This window comes from Pan troglodytes, chromosome 5 (assembly GCF_028858775.2).
Source record: "Pan troglodytes isolate AG18354 chromosome 5, NHGRI_mPanTro3-v2.0_pri, whole genome shotgun sequence".
NCBI lineage: Eukaryota > Metazoa > Chordata > Mammalia > Primates > Hominidae > Pan > Pan troglodytes.
Genome location: NC_072403.2, coordinates 173,110,195 through 173,133,734, shown reverse-complemented (window position 1 = coordinate 173,133,734; position 23,540 = coordinate 173,110,195). Strand labels below are relative to the sequence as shown.

Genomic DNA, 23,540 nt, shown 5'->3' with positions numbered 1-23,540 from the left:
AGTGCTTTCTGGCAACTGATGACCAGTTAGGCCTCTATAAAATCATAAGGGACTTATCAATTAAGGGAGATCTGAGAACAACATTAGGGTGCTGGGTGCGGGGGTAGTCTATAGATTTAGTCATTTCCCTGAGCATTTTTACATTTTGTCTTTACCCACTCTGACATGACTAAGGAACTTTTTAATAACAACCAAAAGCCTATTACTGATGGACAGGTGTGCTTGTTTTTTTGGTTTCCTATTAATACTAAATTCCTTTGCAATTAACAAAAGTCAAATGGAAACAGAGCAGAATTCTGAAAAGGAAAATGAATAAAAAGTACAGGAATTAGCTATATAGAATGTTTTATTTGGCAAGTTCTAATTACAGGACTACAAAAATAGTTCTTAATAACTTAAGATGAATGGGACACCTGATCTCCCAAGTGACTATAAATGAAATGGTGTGATTTTTGTAGCACAATTAAAGCAAACCTCTGGAACACTTTTTCCTTTGGCCAATCACCAATAATTCTGGTAAAATCAGAAGAACATAAAAATTTTTTTAAAAGAAAACTTTATAATGAAACTAAAAGGAACCAATGACAAGCGATATGGTTCACTTGACGGATATAAGACAAACAAATGAATTCCCACCATCTACAACTAAAAATGGCTCTTTAGAATATATATTAATTGTATTTTTAATCAAACTCTTGCAATGTTTATGTTCTCCCATATACATATTGTCCAAATTTTAGAAACCAGCCTTATTTGAGCTCTCAAATGAGATGTAAACAGATGGATAATCTTTAAGTATGAGATGATCTTCAGAGTAATGATGAACTAGAATACCAGACAAGTCAGCAACCTGAAGGGACTTAGAGATCATCTAATTCAACTTCTCAAATTTCAGTGTATGTTCGAAATCACTGCGTTCCTGCTAAAGTGCACGTATCTCTGACATGGCTACAATGGCTCCACATTTTGAGAAATTGCTTTATCCAGCTTCCATTTTCCAGGTAAGGGCTTCACAGACATTGTCATAATTTTCATAACAACATGATGATGAAGATTACCACAGAACACAGATGGTTAGACACATGGTTAATGTCAGAACAGGGGTCCTAGCCCAAGTTGGTGCCACCACACCATCCTTGGACTTGTCAAAGGTGTTTGCAAGGCAGTACCAACTGACCAAGGAAAGGCTAAGACAGCGAGTACCACAAAAGATTACACAGGCTAACTAGTCTGTAAAGGCTTAAAGTAAAAGGAAGTACTTGATCTGGGGCCTCGAAGAATGGAAGCTTAAATAAGGGAAGTAAAGAAGGCAAGAGCATATCTGAAGCCAGCAAAGAAGAGACACAAGGGCAGCAAAGAAAAGAGTGTGGCTGAACACTGAGCCTGTATATGGAAGCCTGGAAACACAAACCAGGACCCTGGAAGTCAGGCTAAGTTTAGACTAAAGAGCTGAAATATGGATTTAAATCCACTCTGGTTGACACAAACATTTCACTAGCTATATAGATTGAATCTGACTTGTAACCATTTTACCAGCTCCATTTTACATCAGGTATGATATTCTTTAAAAAGCAAACATTCTAATTTCACTACTGTTAGCAGATACACACATTTACACACACATATATATATGCACACGCATGCATGCACACACACACACCTTGAGATATTTCCTAACAGGGATGTGTGTGTGTGTGCAAATTCTCACATAAATTGCAAAATATTTGCTCTACTTCTGTAACCCAGCTATGGCTGATGACCATCCCGCTATGGCAGTGCTAGAATAGAAATGCAAAATGAAGCTGACAATGATCGCCCAGCAATGCCCTGAAACGGGCTTTGGCTTGGGTGTCTTTTAAATTCCTATTTCACCGACTTAAACTATGAGATAAACTGAATGTACTTCCTTCTGCTATATTAAAAAGAAAACAAACATTTAAGGAAAAAAATGGTTTGACTGTCTTTCTCTTAAACCAACCTTAAGAACAAACAGTTATATTTGACTAAATATTGTCCAAAACGTATCAAAATCTTAATTGCTATAAATTGGTAATGACTACCATTATCCAAAAGCATAATCTCAAATAACACCGCAGCTAGCTCCTGTGGTGCTAAACGTAACACTCACCACAGTATGAAATCAAGCCTGTTCACTGAGTTCACTCGAGTTTACCTGGTAGGTTACATCAACTGGGACGTCAGATAGCAGACTTCCAGGTCATGCAGAGCTAATCATCCTTACCCAACACTCAAACACAGTCTTTAGATAAAATGCCTTTTTTTAAACTATCATATAAATTAAGAAAGTTTTCCCAATAAGACAGGAATTTTCAGCTTTTTGGTGAAGGCTGGGCCATGAGACGCAGCAGCCATTTTGTAGTACACAGCCTCTTCTCTCCACTGTTGAAACATACACTAACATCCTGCTGCTAAGAAGGGACTGTGTAGATATAATTAAAGTCCTTAGCCAGCTCATTTTTGTTTAATCAAAAGGGAGATTTTCTTGAGTGGGCCTGACTTAATCACATAAAAGCCCTTTAAAAGAAGGCCTGAAACTTGTGGTGGTGACACGCACCAGGAGGGTCAGCTACTCTGGAAGCTGAGGCGGGAGGATCACTTGAGTCCAGAGGTTCCGGGCCAGTCTGGGCAACATAGCAAGACCCCATCTCTTAAAAAAAAAAAAAAAAAAAAAAAAAGAAACAATAACTCAAGGCCTTTACCCTCCCTGAGAGCATCTGCCTGTCCATGGGTGGAGTCTGTCCACCTTCTGTCCATCTGGTACCACAAGTAGCCCACACCTGAAGTGGAGATACCAGTTTCTGCTGGTCAACTCTCTATGTAACAGCCACACTGGTCTAAAAGGTCCAAGACAAGGCACTGAGCTTAAAGCCCTGCACAAGCTGTAGTGGGAGTGGCTGCACAGGGCAGCCCCACTTGAGGCCCAAGTGCACCTGGGGGCCATGTCCGAGGCATCAGGAAGATGATTTCCTGTGCTCCTGAAAGTCACCAGATCTAAAGCTGCTGCTGCGATGGCCATGGTCCTCTCTGGAGCCTTAGCCGACAACAGGCTCCTGGCCCTACCCTTGCCCCCATACCAGCTGAGCCCCTAGAGGCAAGTCCTCCATGCGACAGCCCTGCAAATGGCCATATCTCAGGGGTTCACTTCCTTGCTCCCTCACAGATGCCTGTGGGCTGAGGGTCCTGGGCCTCAGCAGGGTTAGGGGAAGGACCAGGGATGACTGGCAGCGTAGAGATGCCAGTAGCCTGCACTCCAGCCCCCAGGGGCTCCTGTTAGAGATAGTTACCCACAGACAGGTGCTGGGAAGCCATCTGCATGGTCAGCATTCATGGATTTGCCGATAGGTAGTCAGGTTGGGTCCTGAGAAAGTGAATCCTAGAGCTATATGTTCCTTGGGCAGGTGCTGGAGGTAGGGCTGGTCCTCCTGCTATTCCTTGGGCTGGAAGCCACCAGGCCCTCCTTCCAGGGCAGCAGTTCTAGCTCTGCTCCACCTTGGCCTTCTCCTACCCACAGCCTTCTCCTACTCACACTCTGGACATGGCTGCTTCACCTTCTCCTCCAGGTGGCTCCCAGGCTTCTGATTAAGCCAGCCCGTGGAAGACAATCTCCCTTTCATTAACTCAACATCAACAGGTTAGGGAGGTTAACTGCACCTGCAGAACCCACTGGCCAGCAGCATGGAGAACAGTGTTTGATCAATGGGGAGAAAGTGGGTGGACCTCACAGGAGTCACTGCCTCTCTTCTATCCCTATTTGCACAAAGATAATATCCTCTTACTGAACAAACTTGTTGACATTTATGACCTTTTAAAAAGTCATTTTCTGTAAAACCAGCAAATGTGGAGTTGGGGGACTATCTCTGTTCTTGGCTAGTGTGGAAGAGACCTTGTAGCCTTTGCACTAATTTTGAATTTGCTATGCATCTGATGGCTTTATCCTTTGAGTGCAACTCATGTCAGGATGAGCAGTTTTGTTAAATTCATGTTAAATGATATCTAGGTCAATGCTTCTTAACCTTATTTGGGTCACAGACTACATTTGCGAATCTGATGAAAACTATGGACTCCTTACAAAAATGCACACATGCACACAATAAAATCTGCATTCAGTTTCCAGGGACCCACAATCCTCGTGATTGCAATATAAAGTAATGGGGCTTTGATAACTTTCTTTGATTCCTCACGTTTTCTAAATAGTTGCATTCAATTAAATACTGTGATTCAAGTGAGACATTTCTGAAGCTGTATATATCTGTGTGTGTGTAGGTTGCACACACACCATGTAAATGTCTATATATAGTACTCGTATGTAGCCTCATATTTCCAGTAAATTTCATACTGGCCTTATGCATTCAACCACAATCCCCAACTATATTCTCCTTAGTAAAGATAAATATAAAATGAGAAATAGGCAAATTTAAACAGCTAAACTGGCAGATTTTTATATTAATAATATAGAAAATACAAAGAAACGAGGTATTCATACATTGTTGGTAGGAGTATCAAAATGAACTGTCCTTTTGCAGAATGACATGCACAATATCTACCAAATTAAAACACACATACCATTCAATACAGCAATTCCACCACTATGTATCTAATCTACAAAAATACTCCATATATGAGTAAAGATAAATGAACAGAGATGCTCCCCACAATAGTATTTTTTGTTTGAAAATATGGAAACACGCTCTAGGGAACATGGTTATAATGATCCAAACAATACCTTAGTTTAAATGTCCTTACACAGAACAATGGCCTCCACCTATTACTAAGTGGAAAAGAGCAGTTATATGTTGGATGTTCTAATTCAACTAACTTTGTAAAATTCCATAATGCTGTATTATGGTGTGCATCTCTCTTATCTTTACAAAACTAAGAGCTTATTTACAGGCATTCTTCTTAGTACCAATGTTTTATCTCTAATTTCTCCTGTCTATAACTTCCCATTCTAACATGTCACTGGTTAACGATTTGCAGGAAATTAGCACTATTATAATTCCATCAAATAATTTCAATGAGTCAATTGTCCAATCACACATATGCACAATTAGGGCTATCAATTTTCTCAAGATCTGAATTTACAATTATGAAAAACAATACATGACAATAGTAGCTACTCTGAGCCTACAGAGGTAATAACATTTCAAGAATCATACCCGTATAATCAGTTCATGAGCATGGCTACCATAGCTAAAAGGCCAGTATTGCTGGTTCATATCTCTTCCTCTAAATAGTCCCCTCAGTTACCTTTCTGAGTCCTTACATTCCTTCAGGGATGTACTTGATGTTTTTTTTGTTTTGTTTTGTTTTTTTGCATTTTTGCGGGTTCGGGGCTAGGGGAAGCAAAGACAGTATGACTGACCAGATTCTAATTCCCCAAAGCTTTACAATGAATGCATGTGGCAGTTAACTTCCTAAAGTAACCTACAAACCCGACCTGGTACCGCTGCCTTGAGCAGTCGCCTCCCACAGTGAATTTGGGCCAGCCTCATGGAACTAAAAGAACACAACAGAAGTGACACTGCACAACCGCGGAAGCTAAGGCCTAAGAAGGCCTGCGATTTCCACCTCAGTCTCTCAAAACACTGGCTCTGAGGAAAGACAGCTGCCGTGTAAGAAGTCCAATTACCCAAGGACCACCCTGGGCTAGCCATGAGGAAGATCACATGGAAAGAAAACTGTGCCAGCAGCCCTCAGCTGTTCCTGCTCTCTCAGCCCAAGTGAACAGACACATATGTGAGTGAGGGAGCCATCGTGGATGTTTGACATCCAGCAGACACTATGCAGACAAAAAAAATGAGGGCTCAGACTTAGGGCCCCAGCCAAGCCAGGATGTTTCCAGCCAACTGAGCTATTCCAGCCAAGGCTCCAGACATCCTGGGACAGGGATGACCTGTACCCTGCCTACACACCTGAACCACAGAATCATGAGCAATAAAATAATTGCTCTTTCATGCCACTAAGTTTCACAGTGGTTTGTTACACAATAGATAATCTGAAAAATGTAAATGTTATTGGTGACTGTTTAAAAGATGAGTCCAACTCTGACCACAGTTCTAAAGTTAATAGTATGACTCAGAGATCCTTTGCCTGTTGCAGTGAGAAAGAAATAATGTAACAGTTCACATTTCCTTGGACAGCTTTTTAAATAAATCTGACCAATCCAATTAATTCTAAAAAGCTCCTCAAAATACTGAGGGGGCCAATATATTATTATGAGTCACATGCTAGTCTGAAATACTGGTCTTCCTGACTCGGCTTTGAGGTCACAGCACAAATGTCACTTGTTCCAGAAGTCTTCCCAAGCCCAGGTCTTCTCAATACTGCCTCCTGTGTGCATCCAGATGAGCCTGTACTGTTGGTCATTTGTGTACTCCCTACTTGACCTGGAACTAGGTCTTAATTCATCTTCCAAAAGAGCACATGCCTACGGAGTCACTCAAATGCTGATTCAATGGAAAGAATGGAGGAGAAATAAGGAAAGAACAGAGGGAGGAAAGGAAAAAAGGAAGTGAGGAGAGAAAGCGTGAGAAAGGCAGAAGAAAGAAAAGAAGGAAGAGGATGAAAGGAAGGATGGAAGGAAGGAAAGACAGGCAACAGCAACAGTAACAAAAAAAATGTACTAGCAGCATTATGTAGTGAGATAAAGCGAAGGACTAGGAAGACATACAAGGAAATGTGTAGTCCAGGCAGGACAGAAGCAGGAACAGTAGCTACATGACTTGAGACAATCATTTAATCTAAGACTCAGGGTCCTAAAAATGGGCACACCATTTAATAAGGATATGTCAACAATGTAATTATTTAATTTTGCTTTAAGATTTAAGTCAAGAAAAAAAGTAGTAAGTGTTGGGAAGAAATCCTGAGTTTACAACCGGTCATGGTTGCTCATGCCTATAATCCCAGCACTTTGGGAGACTGAGGCAGGTGGATCACCTGAGGTCAGCAGTTCGAGACCAGCCTGGCCAACACAGCGAAACATCGTCTCTACCAAAAATACAAAATTAGTTGGGCATGGTGGCGCATGCCTGTAGTCCTAGCTACTCGGGAGGCTGAGGCAGGAGAATTGCTTGAACCCGGGAGGCGGAGGTTGCAGTGAGGTGAGATCGCGCCACTGCACTCCAGCCTGGGCAACAAGAGTGAAACTCCGTCTCAGAAAAAATAAAAGAAATCCTGAGTTTACAATAATAATGATGATAACTAATACTGAATACATAATCCTAACAACACTATAAGGCAGATGATTTTACAGATAAAGAAAAAGAGATATGGAGGCTGCATACGCAGAAGGTAGCGGAACCAGGACTGGAGTCCGGGTGATCAAGCAACCAAGATTCTGCTTTTGTCCACCATGCGGTGCTGCAATAGTCTGAGAACAAATAAATTCTCAAAGACTATTAACCACCACAACCAAGACTAAAACATTAAAATGGCCCACTTGTCTACCACTGGCGTCCCATTTCCACCTTGTCTTGGTATTCATAAACAAGAATGTCCGCAAGAAATAATTCACCAGCTGGCATACATGTGAAGCCACTTTCTAATATACATGTGACTGAGACATTTAAAATTAAAAGCCGTAAAACTTCTCTGAGCCAGTTTCCCCAGCTGTAAAATAAGTACAGGTTTAAAGTCCTTTATCTGAAATGCTTGGGACCAGAAGTGTTTTGGATTTTGGAATATTTGCATTATACTTTCTGAGTAAGCACCACAAATCCAAAAATCTGAGGTTCAAAATGCTCCAATTAGCATTTCCTTGGAGCATCATGTCTGTATTCAAAAGGCCTCAGACTCTGGAGCATGTAGATTAGGGATACTCAAAATTTGTATTATATAAGACCAACACCTCACTGGGTTATTACAGTATTCAAAAGATAATTCTTTTGAGGTGTTAAGCACAGTGATTAACCCATAGTAAGCATCCAGTAATTGCTAATGATAACTGTGAAGATGCTGCTACAAATGATATAGCAGCCATTTAAATTAAAAGTACAGGCTATTCTGTGACAAAAAAAGTTCATAAAACATTAAATTTAAGAAGCCATTATAAAATAGTAAAGATAGTACAATATAAACATATATAGCAAAAAGCTAGAGAGTCTGTAGTCAGGCTTTTACAAATGGTAAAAGAAGCTACTTTTGTGTATTAGGTTTAATGGGTGATTTTTATTCTTTTGTCTGTATTTTCTGAATTTCCTGCAACAAACACATAATCTTTTGCAATAAGAAAAATAATAACTTATTAAGGATTTTGGTGTGCTGGGTCTGCTATCAGATAGCTATAAATCAAAGGGTCTGTGAGCATTAGCTTCTTCATCTGAAAAACGGCAGGAACTTGAGCAAATGATCTCTGAGGCTCCTTCCGGCTCTAAAATTCTATAATTTCATAAAATAAACAATTTTAAAAATTGTGGAAGAAAAGGGCCAATCCTTTCCTTTCCCTCTATCTCTCGCACAGACTAGCAGGACAACAGAACCTCAACAAACATCTAGTGACTGGCTGTCTCACTGATTAGTGAAAGACCATAAAGTCAACTCAAATATTGCCTTCGGATAAGCGTAAACACTGCTGCTTGTACTAGGAAAAAGTCCAAATAGAGTACCATGAGAACTAGTGGTACAAATAGTCCTGACACTATCTCAAGCCTTCTGGACTTAAAAAGATTTGCTCTGAAGCCCTGGGCCTCAGTTTCTCAATCTATAAAATGGGGAAATTGTGTTCTCAACTCATGTTCTGAAACAGTATGAATCAACAAGAAAAAGCAAGTGTACTACCGGCATCTTCTTACTTTACTAACACGAAGCAAATATTTATTAACTAATGTTGATTCAGTAGATGCTACTTCACTGATTCCTACCATAGATAAGAAACTTCTATAGTCATTTGAGAAATTTCTTTGAGAAAATGTACAATAAATGATTTTCAAGATGACAAATTGCAGTGGGAAATTTCCAAAGGGGTAAGTACAGGCCACAGGTTAAAAAATTACAGCAAATCAAGTTTTATAAGAAGTATCTTATGTGGAAAAATCATTTGTGGGAAAGACTCTTTCCTGCTTGGGAACTTCCCTTGGATAGCATCTCACTCAAGCAAATCAACACAACAAAACCCACTTCTCTTGCCCTCCTGCTCTCTTGAGGAAGGGCTCTGATGGGAATGCAAAGTGAAGATGCCACTAACAGCCATCAAAGCTCAATATATGGAAGAAATCTACAGAAAGAGGAAGCAGAACAAAGAGGAAGAATGAACACAGACTACAGAAAGGGAGAGGTAGAAATGAGTGTGAGGTCAACAGGAAGAAATTTCTCAGACAAGATGAAGACTAAAATCCGCATCTCATGCAGTAATAGCTGAATAAATTCCAGGAATATATGGCATTTGTTTTAGGACAAGTGGTTTGCTGAGACTAACAGGTAAATTCTAAAACCACAAGGTTCCAGGCCATCACGTAGGGTACAAGGAGGCTGCAGCGCAGTATCGTTCAATTTATCTACCACAAAAAAAGAACAGTTACGTCCCACTAAAAGGAGGTTTGGGGGGAAAAAAAAGCACGAAACTCTCCGTGTCTAATAGAGCAATATGTGGACTTTATGATCCTAAATAAAGAGAAAAGTAGAAAGCAGGTTCTGTCATGGTTGTTAGGTGTGAGGTCACTGTGCTTAGTATGAAAAAGAGAGCCCTACACACTAAAGATAGCACCCCGGGGCACCAGCAGAGAGCAGAGGGAATCCAGGGGAAGACAGCCTGGCTCTGTCTCTCCTCAAATCCCCAATACACCACTTCTGGGCAGAGGAACTCTAGAAACTTCAGCCTAAGAGACTGAAAGAATAGAAGGCCATCTATCCCATGTAACCAGTTGCCATCTTGTATTAGTACACTGGGAAACATTTGCCCTCTTTCACATCTTCAAATGCCCGTGCATTGCTGGCTTTAACCATTACTCAGGACAAACGTTTCTATCTCTGGAAAACTATGTGTCAATTTTATTAATACTAATGGTAATAATTCCAAAAAAAAATTGAACCTTACAGGAGCATTAAAATCAAATTAAAAATAAAAGAAATTGCTAACTTTATTGTAGAAAGAATCAATCAAGTGCCATACCCTCTCATGTACACCTCTTTTCAAGTACAAGACTCACCTTTCAAATTAGACCGACTGGCTGGCCTCCCCACATTATTCCTCTGATGTTTGGTTGACATGCGTTTCATCTGTCGAGGTGTGCTGGGGGGAGAGGTACCATAAAGATTCTCTGTATTTGTTTCATCGGAGAAGTCTTCTAGATCAGATTCAGGACTTTTGCAAGCTGAATCTCCCAATGTGCCCTCTTGCCTATGAAAGACAGTGTGCAGGGAAAATATTCAGTAACACAGTTAAGTGAATTCAAATTTACTTATAATTTTTTAAATAATTCTTTGTAAAACTTTTGTACAGAAAAATCTCTTCAGCACTGTGCTCCTCCTCATTTTTACCTGTGAAAACTCAAAAGGAGAACTTTTCTTTCGCTTGAAGAGAGTAATAATTGTGACTGCCGCTTCTCCTACCATGAACAAGGAGTACCACGTGGGTAGAGCTGTTATGCTTTCTGTTTCTCTTGTTTATAGAGCTCTTTCTAACACAAATGAAATATAGAACTAAAAACTTATGCCTTAAGGAAAAACCAGTGAAGGACTAGAAGATACAAATCAGACAGAACTAAAAATGTACTTATGTGCTAGCTACTGACAGCTTAATTGATGAGTGGGCAAGTTCAGTCCTGCTCTGAACTTCAGTGCCTCGCCTCTTTCTGTCTTTGAAACACACAGAAAACAGAATGTATAGGAGCACTTTGCTATGATCCACACAGCAAAGCACGAAGTACCGAGAAAGTATGGCAGGTCCATTTCCTAAGTTGTCTGATAAAAATTACAGCGCAGACATTATGTATGTATTTAATACCACTGAACCACTTGAAAATGATTAAAACATTAAATTTTATCTTATGTGTATTTTAACACAATAAAAAATTGGGAAGAAAAAAACCACAGTGCAGAGCTCAAGCAAGGTGCAGGGGAGAAGGATGATGTAAAAGAGGAAAAACAAAATTGTTTCTTTTCACCTTCAAAATGCAATTTCTCATTAATTTGTTCTCTAAAAACACTGCCTGCCAATTCTCTATCCCTGGCCAACTTCTCAAATAATATCACTATTTTGACAAAGTTCAATTTCTCAAAGCTAACAAAATAAAATTTAATGATACAAATTGAGAGCAAATACAATTCTTAAAAAGTGAAACAGAAGGAATCAATCATGAAATTCTTTCCAAATATGTACCATCACAGTCTGCCTCTTTCTGAACACTTATAAAATATGCTTTATATTTATATAAATATGCTTTATATTTTATAAACATAACTCCAAATTATATCCAGTATATAATCCATTTCTTCCGGGCAATTCATATCTTGATATAAAATCAAAGCTATTTCAAAGTCATAAGGGAAACAGAAAAGCTACTCTACAATGTATGATCCCATTATTATTGAATTAGATTGACAAAACTGCAGAAAATAAATTACCTTTTGAAAAATAAAAATATTGCAGAATTATAAAAATTTACAGTACTGAAATCTACAAAAGATCCCTAACAGGTCAAAAACTGATTTTTTAATAACCGCATTTTTAAAGACCACTCTAAATACTTTATGAGAGTACACATGTGCTCCTAAACATATGTGTACACACAAGACATGCGAGTTAAATGCCCTGAAAGCTAACTTCAAACCATGTGCAAATTTAGAAATATGTTTTAAATGCACCTATTTCCTTAAACTACATTATTTAAGTCTCATAACATCACACAATAAAGTGTAAACTTACAGATTAACTTGAAATTTCTTACACCCACTTCTTCTATACTCACTGTGTAACAGTTGATTTGACTGATGAAAGAACATGGCTCTAAGCACCAAAATCATTTATTTATTTTCCATGTGTTGCAGTGGTTAATAACACTGTTTGGAATGAAAAGCAGCATAGGCTTGGTGGTGTAGTAGACCCACGTTTAAATCCTAGCTGTACTGCCTATTAGCTGGGTGGACCTTGGACAAATTTTCTCTCTACTGTGTACATTTACAAAATAAGGATAATAAATACTTAGACTTATAAATACTTATTCCTATGAGGATTAAACCCAACAATGTACACTTAACAAAAGAGTCAGAATATAGTAAGTGTTCACTAAATGCTTGATACCACTCATATCACAGGCCTTGGAGGTCACTGTGCTCAGTGAGGGAACCTGAGTTCTTGCTCATCTGCTTCACCTTAAGAGAGAAGCTCACCTAGGAGTTGAGCATGGTGTAGGCCTGGAAGCACTTTTAACATCTGAAACATCTGCTGAATTCTTTCGAACTCAATATTATAAGGTTTCTGTTTTCATTTAATTTCCACACTTAATATACTTAAAGGAAACGCTAAGAAAAGACTGTATTTTATTACTTTTGAATCTCCAGGACTGTCCAGCATAGGGCTCTCATTCAGTGCTTTTCATAATAATGCACTTAACACATAAGAATGGTAACTGCCAGGAAACTACAGCATAGATGTTTAGTCAGTTAAATACATCAAAGCCAGACAGCAGTGAATAACAGGATAATTAGAAAAATGAAATCAGATACAAAATAGCGAACAAAATCTCTTTCAAAACACATCCTTTGTGGTGAGGAGGAATGTGAACTCAGAAGCTAAGGCCATGTCTCAGCCATCCTGGATGGGTGAAGCATCCATTATTGAATCTTTCTAAGACTATTAAGACTAATAATCTGGAATTTTAAAGGTCTACATTCTAACCATTTCAGGAAATTCAGTTGTAAAGGTGTTTTTAAAATTAAAGTAATGGAAATAAAGGGCTACGAAAAATAAAAAATGGTCTGTTTTGCTAGTATCTAGCAGTACTGTGTGGATGATGAATTAATGCAATGCAGAGTGAAAGTGGAGGAGAATTGTTGTGAAGAGGGACTGATAATATCAAACCTCAGTGATCCAAATGTCAAGCCCCCCGAACTGAGGAGCGTCACAATCTAAAAAGACAAGCACAGCTGATTTTTTAAAAATAAATAAAGAAGTAACTTTGTGGGATCTACATGCCATGGGAATTGAGTCCTGTGCTTTAGCAGATAAAGAGGGTCTAAGAAAGTACATATAATAAAAAGGCTAACTTTTATGAAGACTTTACATTGGGGACCCAGAAGAATATTTGTGTTGTGCTATCCTCCAACTGTAGACAAATTATTTCTCTACACATGGAAAAATTAATGTGGCTGTACTCTCAAATAAAAGTACAAGAATAAATCCTTGTAATAATTCTATAGAAGCTAACAATCCCTTGTTTTCCGATCTGCATTTATTACAAAACCAAAAGTCATCTGTCTTATCCTTATACATTCACATAGACACAATGAACAACTACTGACTTCAAAGTATTTCTAAATTATCTAATTATTCTAGCAGTAAACATTTAAAAATCACACTGAAACGAAGATGAATACTGTCATAAACAAAATATTAAAATAAGACAAAACACAGTATATTTTATCCTTCCTTACGCATTAAGCATCACAGAAAACGAGTTAGGAAAATGTCATATGGTACTACCAGCCACTATACTTATAATTCGTAATTAAAATGTATTTAATACTTTCTTAGGATTTACTTAATGCAGTCAACATGGTATTCTCACTTGTTGGAAAAGATACTGGTTTACATTCCATCCAAGCAACTTAGTAACACCTACATGTCAGAACAAAATCCAACAGTATTTAAAGAAACTTTCTTTTAAAAAGAGTCTAGCACCTAATAAATAACATTCACAATGTTTTCCATCCTATCAAAAAATTACCAGCCAAGTGCAATGGCTCATGTCTGTAATCCCAGCACCTGGGGAGGCTGAGGTGGGCAAATTGCTTGTGCTCAGGAGTTTGAGACCAGCCTGGACAACATGGCAAAACCCCATCTCTACAAAAAATACAAAAAATTAACCAGGTGTGGTGGCATGCACCTGTGGTCCCAGCTACTCAAGGAGACAGAGGCGAGAGGATCACTTGAGCTGGCGCCACTGCACTCCAGCCTGGGTGACAAAGCAAGACCCTGTCTCAAACAAACAAACAAACAAACAAACAAAAATACCAAAGAAAAAAATATATGATCCAAACCAGGAGAAAAACCCAAAGAAACAGACCAGAAATGACTCAAGTAGACATTATAAAGATAAAAAATATATCTGAAATATGGGTTTAACAGCAGACCAGACACAGCAGAAAAACATCAGTGAACTTGAAGACACAGCAACAGAAATTATCGAAAATGAATCAGAGGGAAAAAGATTGGGAGAAATAAAAAAACAGGGTACCAGTGCCCTGTGTGACAGTATCAAGCAGTTTAACCATGTGTTACTGGAGTCCAGAACTAGAGAAGGGAGGCACAGAAACAAATCTCTGAACAAGGGCTGAAAACTTTTCAAATCTGGAGAAAACCATAAGCTCACAGATCCAACAAACTCTGAGCTAAAGAACTATAAAGAAAACTCCCAGTCTGTTGTTATGCACATCATAACCAAATTGCTGAAAACCAATGATGAAGAGAAGAATATTAAAAGCAGCCAGAGAAAACTTAGTTTGAGGGCCTTAGCTTAGAAGTAACATATTAATAGGAGGGAAAGAAATCAAGCAAAGTTTTATTCTTTTTTCTTTAAAACAAACAAACAAAACACTTATACACAAAATCCAGAAAAATACTAGTGGTAAGTTCAAAAGAACTTGCATCATTTCAATTAACTAACCGTAAGCATCCAAAACCTCATTTTGTAATCGTTCACGTGAGATGAGCTAATGTGGTCAGCCGACCAGTTCAGAATGTTTACATGTATACCAATGATTTGGGATGAGGAAAGTAGTACAAGGTCTACATCAGCTGCCCTGAAACATTTGTCTTACTTGTGTTTAATAACATGCAAATGTGAAATGTCTTTCTGGTACTAAACTTCTGACAGTCACGTAAAACATTTCACTCTTTTACCATAAAACCCTGCTAAAGTACTATTATTACACTACGATCTGGTCTAGGCAAAGTATGTCTTGAACTCAACCCAAGGGAGTTTGGTGTAGGTTTTAGAGGGAAAATGTGTGAAAAGAAAACAAAACAAAAATTCAAGTTACTTAGGGTTAAATAGTTCTGCTCTGACATATTAGGTAAACCACAACGGTGCCTGAAATAGCTATCTGTAAAATGATGAAGTCGGATTAGATGAGTCTGAAAACATCTGTGGTTCTGCAAAAGCCACCCCTGCCCCCCAACACCACCCCCGCCAAAAAAAACCAAAACACTTCATTTAGCGACATCCTTCGAAATAAATGGATATTTTAACCACTTGTGAAGTATAATATTCATCTGTGTGAAGTTCTCTCATCCACCTCCACCTATTCTCTATTAGGTAATAAGTATTAGGGAGATTTCTGCTATTGGGGGAAAGAGAGGAGGGACATAGGCAGAAGGGACAGATTTTCTAGGTTTCCTTTTTCTTTAAACAATGTGTATAGCTTGCTTGGCCTGCAGTATTAATCAAAGGGAGCTAAGCTCAGTTTGAGGTTGTATGTTTGGTTCATACTACAAGAGCCAATTTATTAATAAGTTATCCATATTACACGAGTCAATTTATCAATGTTAGTTATCTTTATCATCAATCTAGAGCTGAACATTTATCAGCTCACCTCCAGGTGAACGGTCAAACCTCGAGCTTATCCAACATGTACTATCTAACTTTTGCACTGTTTCAGAGCATAGGGTCTTTACAAACCTAACTAATCTTGGTTATTTTTCAAGACAGACATTTAGACTTTTTTTTTAAATGAAAATTCATCTTTTTAAAACAAATGTAGATTAAAAAAAAAAAGATTTCCTATGGAAATGAATAAGAAGCTATCTCCCCAACAATTACTGAAGAGCAGGAGCCTGTCATCCTTACCACTGCTTCTCCGGTGTCTAGAACAGTGGCTGGTGCAGATTATGTGTTCAAAACTACTTGCTGATTGAATAAACAAATCAAGTAAGTTTATCTTCTATACTTTGGATTTAATCGTTATCCAAATCCTTTTAAAATACAATAACATTTCACTATTTTTAAAATATATTTTTTAAAGGCTACAAGAATGAAGGATTGTTGATTTTTGCCAATAATGAAATCCCTACGCCCCCACACTTATTAGTAAGAATACAAGTTTTAATCAAATTATTGTTTTCTTGTAAACACTTTAATTTAGAAGTCTTATCCAATGCCACTGGAACTTGTGCTTGGACAGTTAATTAAACATACATACAAAAACATTAACAATGAAACATGCAGACAAAAAAAATATACTGTGGCAGCTGTTACTTTGGGTGTCCCTGATGAAACCGGCCTCCTCATGGTCACAAACCTGCATATCTACGCTTGAATGTGGAATGACTTTGTGACTGCTTTAACCCATGCAATGCAGCAAAAATGACACTGGACCAGTCCCGGGCCTAAACCTTAAGAAGGCCACCTGTGTACTGCTGGGAAAGCTAGCCACCAGGTAAGGAGCCCAACTTAGGTGGAGAAGTGCATGAAGGAGAAGCTAGCTAGCCCAAACTTGAGGAGCTCCCAGCTGACAGCCAGCACCAACTTAACTTGCTAACCCTATGAGTGAGGCTATTTTGGATCTCCATTTGTCCCTGCTCTGCAGCCAACACCATAAGTAGCAGAAAAACCACTCAATACCATGATAGCTAATACATGGTTTTTATTTTAAGCTGTTAAACATTGGTATGGTTTGTTAAACTGTAATACGTAACTGCCACACATACAAACCTTACATTTTATTTTTGCTTTAAACCCATGAATGGGTTTTAATCAACCACTACTTTGATGAGGGCTACAGCCTTGTCTTTTAGTGCGGGTCCACTGATGGAAGTTCCGAGTCAACTCTCTGGCTTATCAGATGTTGCACAATGCATCATCTACAATCTCCACTCTATTTCTCTAAAATAGAACAAGAATTTAAAGACTTTTGTAGAGCGATTTTTCTGGATGTTCATGATTTTTCTTCCTAAGCTTTCACAGTTCTCTCTTACACCTAATTTGATGGCAATTTTTTTTTGAATGTTACTCACCTATACTGACACTTTGCAAAGCATTCCAAGTTAGTTAATGTAGAAGCTACAATTCTCTTTCACACTCACATTTCATAGATTTGTATAATAGTCTACTGAGTTACACAATCACAATTAAAAAGTAAAGATCTAAATAGATTTAGGAACAAACCAGAAACTCTTGTTAAGTATATAGTTCAATTGGTGGGGACAGAAAAATCACTGCCTGTATCACATTCTGTATTCTAGAGTAGACTATTAGCTATCCGCATTCATGATGCTGTGAACATCAGTTGGTAAGTTTCATATAAGAAATGAATAGGACCAGGTCTTGGAAAAGTAGGTAAGTGGATGAGGCCTGCCTGATTTATGTCTTCTGGTATAAAGTCTTCTGTTTCACTCATAGATTTATATAGCATATTTTATCAGTCCTGAACTAAATAAAACAAAAAAGAATGCATAAAGATAGAAAACAAATATATATAAAGAGACGAATTAGCCCACATGGATAAACTTTTACTCATCATTAGAAATAAAATAATTATAAGCTGTTTATAATTCAGATGAAGGCTTTCAGAAAATAAACTCTCATAAAACTATATAAATACAACATAACAAAACACTTTAAAGACTTCATACTAATTAATTCAATTCTGGTTAACCAGAAAGACTCTCCAATGAGAACTACAAAAAAAAAAGGAGAGAGAACCCTTTGGGCATTCCAATATAAATGAGTCCCATTACACATAAAAAGACAAACATAATTATTTCTGTTATTTTTGCAATTTTGTTGCAAATACTTAAGTACTTAAAAACAGAGGACAAAGAATAAGACATATTGCAGGGGTGCTTCACTTTTTACCAAATCTACTACCTCCAAAAATTGTGTGAGTGTGTCTATATATATCTTCATCCAAAGTCTTGAGGATAAATACCAGATCATATGTGGATAGGATAGTGAGAAGAAAATCAAAACTGTAAGAAAAGCCTTCCTTCTGACTGGGCACTGTGGCTCATGCCTGTAATCCCAGCACTTTGGGAGGCCGAGGAGGGCAGATCACGAGGTCAGGAGATCAAGACCATCCTGGCTAACATGGTGAAACCCTGTCTTTACTAAACATACAAAAAAAAAAAAAAAAAATTAGCTGCGCGTGGTGGCAGGCACCTGTAGTCCCAGCTACTCGGGAGGCTGAGGCAGGAGAATGGCGTGAACCCGGGACGCAGAGCTTGCAGTGAGCCGAGATCGCGCCACTGCACTCCAGCCTGGGCTACAGAGCAAGACTCCATCTCAAAAAAAAAGCAAAGCCTTCCTTCTTAGATTGGGCCTGACCACACAGCAGTGCAGCAGGGAGCACAGGTGGGAGCATGTCCCTGAAACACAAGAAAAAAATTATTACATGTCAGTGTCACTGTGGGTACATTCTACCATGAAATGCCAACCAAAAACTATTCAAAGGAAAGCAACAAAAAATAAACATCATGATTCAAACAGTTGTTTTAGGCTTAACTAAAGAGAACCATAGGGCTAAGACAGGAAAATTTGGAAGATAAAAAACTGTCAAAGCTGGGAGGAAAAACAAACAAAGGGGCTTATGCCAAAGACAAAACATAAAAGAGTTTACAGAGAAACAAGAAAAACGTTTAAAACTTTAATTAAAGGTTAATTCATTCAAGAATGAATTACGATTTTCTACCCACTCTTCTTGAAAATAAGAACATTTTTTAAAATCTCCTTATTCTAAATTAAATTTACTTGTGGAAAAAACATTCTATATCATTGGCATTCTTAGAAATCAAGCAACTGAAGAACCATCTCTGTAGGGGACAGATGAGCTGCCTGGATCTCCTTAGCTGAAGTTACTTTTTCTTAAAATTTGGATTACAAAATTAGTTAACTGTAAATATGGCCTATGACACACATCACACAGTCAAAACATTAGTTCCAACTGCTGGGAGGATAAAACAAGGAAATATGAGCATATGACATATTCTCCCAAAGTATTTGGTGACGGAAAACGGAAACTAGAGTAGGGAAGGCAAATCAGGACAACCTGGGCACAAAAATCTCTCACCTTTGCTTTGACGGCACAGAAAGAGCTCGTTCATCCAGGGAGTAGATCTTGGTTCCCAATACTACTCTCCAATAAAGAGAATTTTGGAGAAATGGCTGATTGTGGGACTAGGGCAAGGAAGGTGCAGTATAAGCCTGAGCTGAGCATCCTGCATCACCAGCAAGTGAGGAATATTCAAAAACAGAACTGCCAGGTACGTTACAGAGACACAGGAGCCAACTCAAAGAGCTCCCATTTGGCCGAAGGTGGGACACTCTGAGCAAAGAGGTAACACTGGATTACAACCATGAGCCCATATTGATAACTACTGGGTGGGTGGGTGGATGGATGGATGGATGGCTGGGTGGGTGGGTGGGTGGGTGGATGGATGGACAGATAGGCAGACAGTCTGACAGACAGGCAGGTACATACATACATACATACGTATCTCCTGTACAGAAAATAAAAATCCAAATAATTTACATACTTTCCTCTCAAGGAGGTGGAGTTGAACTCTCCACCCCTTAAGCGTGGGCTACACTTTTGGTGACAGAAATGTGGAAAAAAAAGTAACATTACAATGGGGTAACCTGACAACAAACAGGCGATCAAGCTTAACATATCAGTGGTAAGCCATGTTGACAGCACGTGCCCCTGATATGATATGATGACAAGGTCACTTCATCTCTGTGGTATTCCTCCTAAAAACCCATAACCTCAAACTAAGACAAAAACACCTGACAAACCCAAGTTGCGGGACTTTCTACAGAATACCTAATCATTACTTCTCAAAACTGTCAAAGTCATCAAAAACAAAGTGTGAGAAACTCTTTAACAGCCAACGAGGCTAAGGAGACACAACTAATGTGGTCCCTGGATGGGATCTGGGAACAGAAAAAGAACATGTGGGGAAAACAAATGAAATCTGAATAAAGGTCTGAGTTTAGTTAACAACAAAGTGTCAATATTGGTTCACTAGTTGTGACAAATGTATAAAGTTATATAAAATTTAATAAAAGGGGAAACTGAGCATAGGGTATAGGGGAATTCTATGTACTATCTTTGCAACTGTCTCTAAATCTAAAACTACTCTAGGGGCTGGGTGTGGCGGCTCGCATCTGTAATCCCACCACTCTAGGAGGCAGAGGCGGGAGGATCACTGGAAGCCAGGAGTTTGACACCAGCCTGGGCAATATCGTGAGACACATATCTCTGCAAAAAAACAAAAGAATTAGCCAGGTTTGGTGCTGCACACCTGTAGTCCCGGCTACTCAGGAGGGTGAAGCAAGAGAATTGCTTGAACCCAAAATTTCGAGGCTGCAGTGAGCCATGATCATACCACTGTACTCCAGTCTGGGCAACTGAGTGAGACTCTGTCTCTTAAAAAAATAAAAGAGAGAAAATTTAAATTAAGCTATTCCAAAATTAAAAGTTTATTTAAGACTTAATTATATTACATTGAATAGTTTCATGACTGCTTAATAACTGTGATGTTACTGTACAGGTATAAAAGACTAAGAGCCAAAACTAAACTTAAAAATGTAAAATTATAAAATTAAGCAATTCTTTACAGATACACTGATAATTGTGGTTGTAAACAACTTCAAAATGATAGGCTGAAAAAATGCCATTTAAAACAGTGACTGCCAAAACTGGTATGTGCATCAGAATTTTTGACCTTCTTGTTAAAAATACAGATTTCAGTATCTTCCACAAGAAATTCTGACCAGACAGTCTGAAACAGGGCTTGGAAATATTTATTGTAACAATCATCATAGCAGCATCTGATCCGTGGACCAGTGCCATAAACAGAGTCTGATCAACTGCCATAAATCATGTCTTTTCTTCCTATTTTAACGGCAAATTCTGCTCTTCCATCCTCATGGAGAAGTTAGCATTCCTCCTCCAGGAGGCTGAGTGAAGAAGCATAACCTAAACATACTGATTAACGGCTCTAGGTCAGCATGATGGAAGACCACATGCAATGTTTTTCATAATGTGGTATTTAAAAGACTTCTGGAGGCACATGTATAATGTGCTTACAGTCATTTATTGTTACAATTATTTTCTATTTATGGCAAAATTATTTAGGTTTTCCATGTTTACTATCATGATAAAGTTTCCTTCTAAAATAGACTTCCTAAAAAGAGAATAAATTTAAAAAAAAGGAAAATAATAGGATAGGTGGTACAAGGATATAGCAAAAATTATAAGGTGTTACACAGATGGTGGAAGATTGAAAAACTCTGTACTAGTTAAACTCCAGTGCTACCTTTTCATATAAAGCTGCAAAAAGACAGATGAACGAAGACTCAAAATTAAGACAATGGTCAAAAAACAATAAAATTATGTTAAATGGGAATAAAACATTTATACTTGTTTATATTTTGAATCAGCTCTGTAATTTGTTACCCATTAAGTTATGAAGAATTTTCACTGTAACAGTATAATTGCTACCATTAGGCACGGAGTACTTACCATGCTTGGTAAGTACTATGCTCGATATCATACACAGTCTCATTTCATCTTTACCAGAACCTTATAGAACCATTTTAGGGAAGGATCCTTTGCACAGGAGGTCAATTCTTATCGATGATGGGAGGTGCTCTGTTACATGCGAGGTACCCAAGGATTCCTACAGGTACTAGCATAATTCCTGGGCCCCAGAGTAGGGAAAAGGATGGTTCATCTTGCAAGTGTCTGGGCCATAACTGGAGTCCTGATCTAACTCTAAGGCCCAAGGCCCTCCCATCTTCAGCAGACCATTCACTTGTAGCTCACACTGATAAGGGTCACTTCTCCTGTGGGACAAAGTCCCTCCAGGTGGAGAGAGAGCATAGCATGAGAGAGAGACCAGGAGAAAGTATGGACTGGCAGTTCAGAGAGCTAGTTCTCTGGTCCGCTCTAGGACTCACATCTTTGGTGAAGCTTTGTAACCATCCTAGATCTAAATTTCCTCAGCTATAAATAAAGGTATTACTCTGGATAAGATACTGCATCTAAATTCAGCTCCAGGGAGACCTAGCTTGGCTACAAGTTAAATGAGAGAAAAAGTGGGGATTCTGCCTGGTTTATTTATCTGTATATGTCAAATAAAAGGTCTAACTGAAATCGTCTCCTTCAGATAGCTATTTATCTTCCGTACCAAATGCAGGGATTACACTCTGCGCTCCAGGAAGGTCAATGTGCAGCACTTCTAACACAGCCTCATCAGATCAGGCTTGAGTCTCCGTTCCTTTCACATGAGCCTGGGTGTGTGCCGGTGTGCGTGTGTTGAAATAGAAAACAGGCTTTTAAACTAGAGAACGGTAATTTTGAATTAATAACAACTCTTCTTTTTTCTTTTTCATTGAAAACAGGATTCTATAAGGGATGAGACAAGATATAAATGTGTTAAATGTACACCATTTTCTTTTATTCACTTTTGGTTTTTTTTGTTTTCTTGGGTCTTTATTCTAATAATTTGATTGATTGATTTACAGGTGAAAATACACATTATCTGTTTCATACCACATTGTGTGTCAAATTACACTATTAGCTCCTCAAGGGAAATCACAGTCATGTCTTTATTTCATTCAACAATGACCCCACCAGACAAGAGGTGTGCTAGGAGTAGAGGAAAAAACACATTACTGTTCCTGCCCTCATGGAGCTTTCAATCTATAGAGAACTGGAGAGTTAGCGCAGAATTACATACACAAGTGTATTTCAAGTATACTTATGAATTATGCTATGAAGGAAGATTACAGGGAACAAAGTGCTGGGACAAAGCCCACCAGCAGATAGGACCTAACCTGGAGAACTAGGAAGATGGTAACAAAGAAGGCTTCTCTGAAGAAGGAGCATTTCAACTGACACATAAAAGTTCTGAAGAAATTGCCCAGAAAAAGGAGGCAGAAAGTGGCGGGCTGCTAAGACAGAAGGTACAGCATGTGCAGAGGATCTGAGACAGGAGAGAGCAGGGCTCATCTGAGAGTGAAAGGAGCCCATGACAACCCAGGGTGGGGCAGGCGGAGTGAATCTGAGTCCCAGAAGCAGCAGGCAGGAGCAGGAACAGACTACGTTATGTCTTATCCCCAACAGCTTCTGTCTACACTCCAGCAATCAAGACCAAGTGACCTGCTGGTAGCCAACAGAGGGAAAAGAATTGTTCACTTGAGAGGAACAATGCCTTTTGGAATTATAAAAACCTTACAAATGGCAAGTTGCTATCTAAGAGGTAATAAAACATGACCCAACATCAAAGATGTAATCAAAGATACACACAGGTTTGTCTCATGAAAACTATAACTTTCTTAATTAAAAGCTATGTAAACTGAGAA

General features: G+C 38.6%; 1 protein-coding gene across 10 annotated transcripts in view; it reads right to left on the bottom strand.

The window, feature by feature from the left end:
* Window positions 1-23,540, bottom strand: part of MAP3K4 (mitogen-activated protein kinase kinase kinase 4) — a 125,426-nt gene that overhangs the window by 72,222 nt on the left and 29,664 nt on the right. For all 10 annotated transcript variants that reach the window (XR_010158238.1, XR_010158240.1, XR_010158239.1 and 7 more), the window contains exon 2: window positions 10,164-10,354. Coding sequence is in view for 5 of the 10 variants with exons in the window: in XM_016956586.4 (XP_016812075.3) it covers window positions 10,164-10,354 (191 nt within the window). In the remaining 5 variants the exon portion in view is untranslated. The remainder of the gene's footprint in view (window positions 1-10,163; window positions 10,355-23,540) is intronic.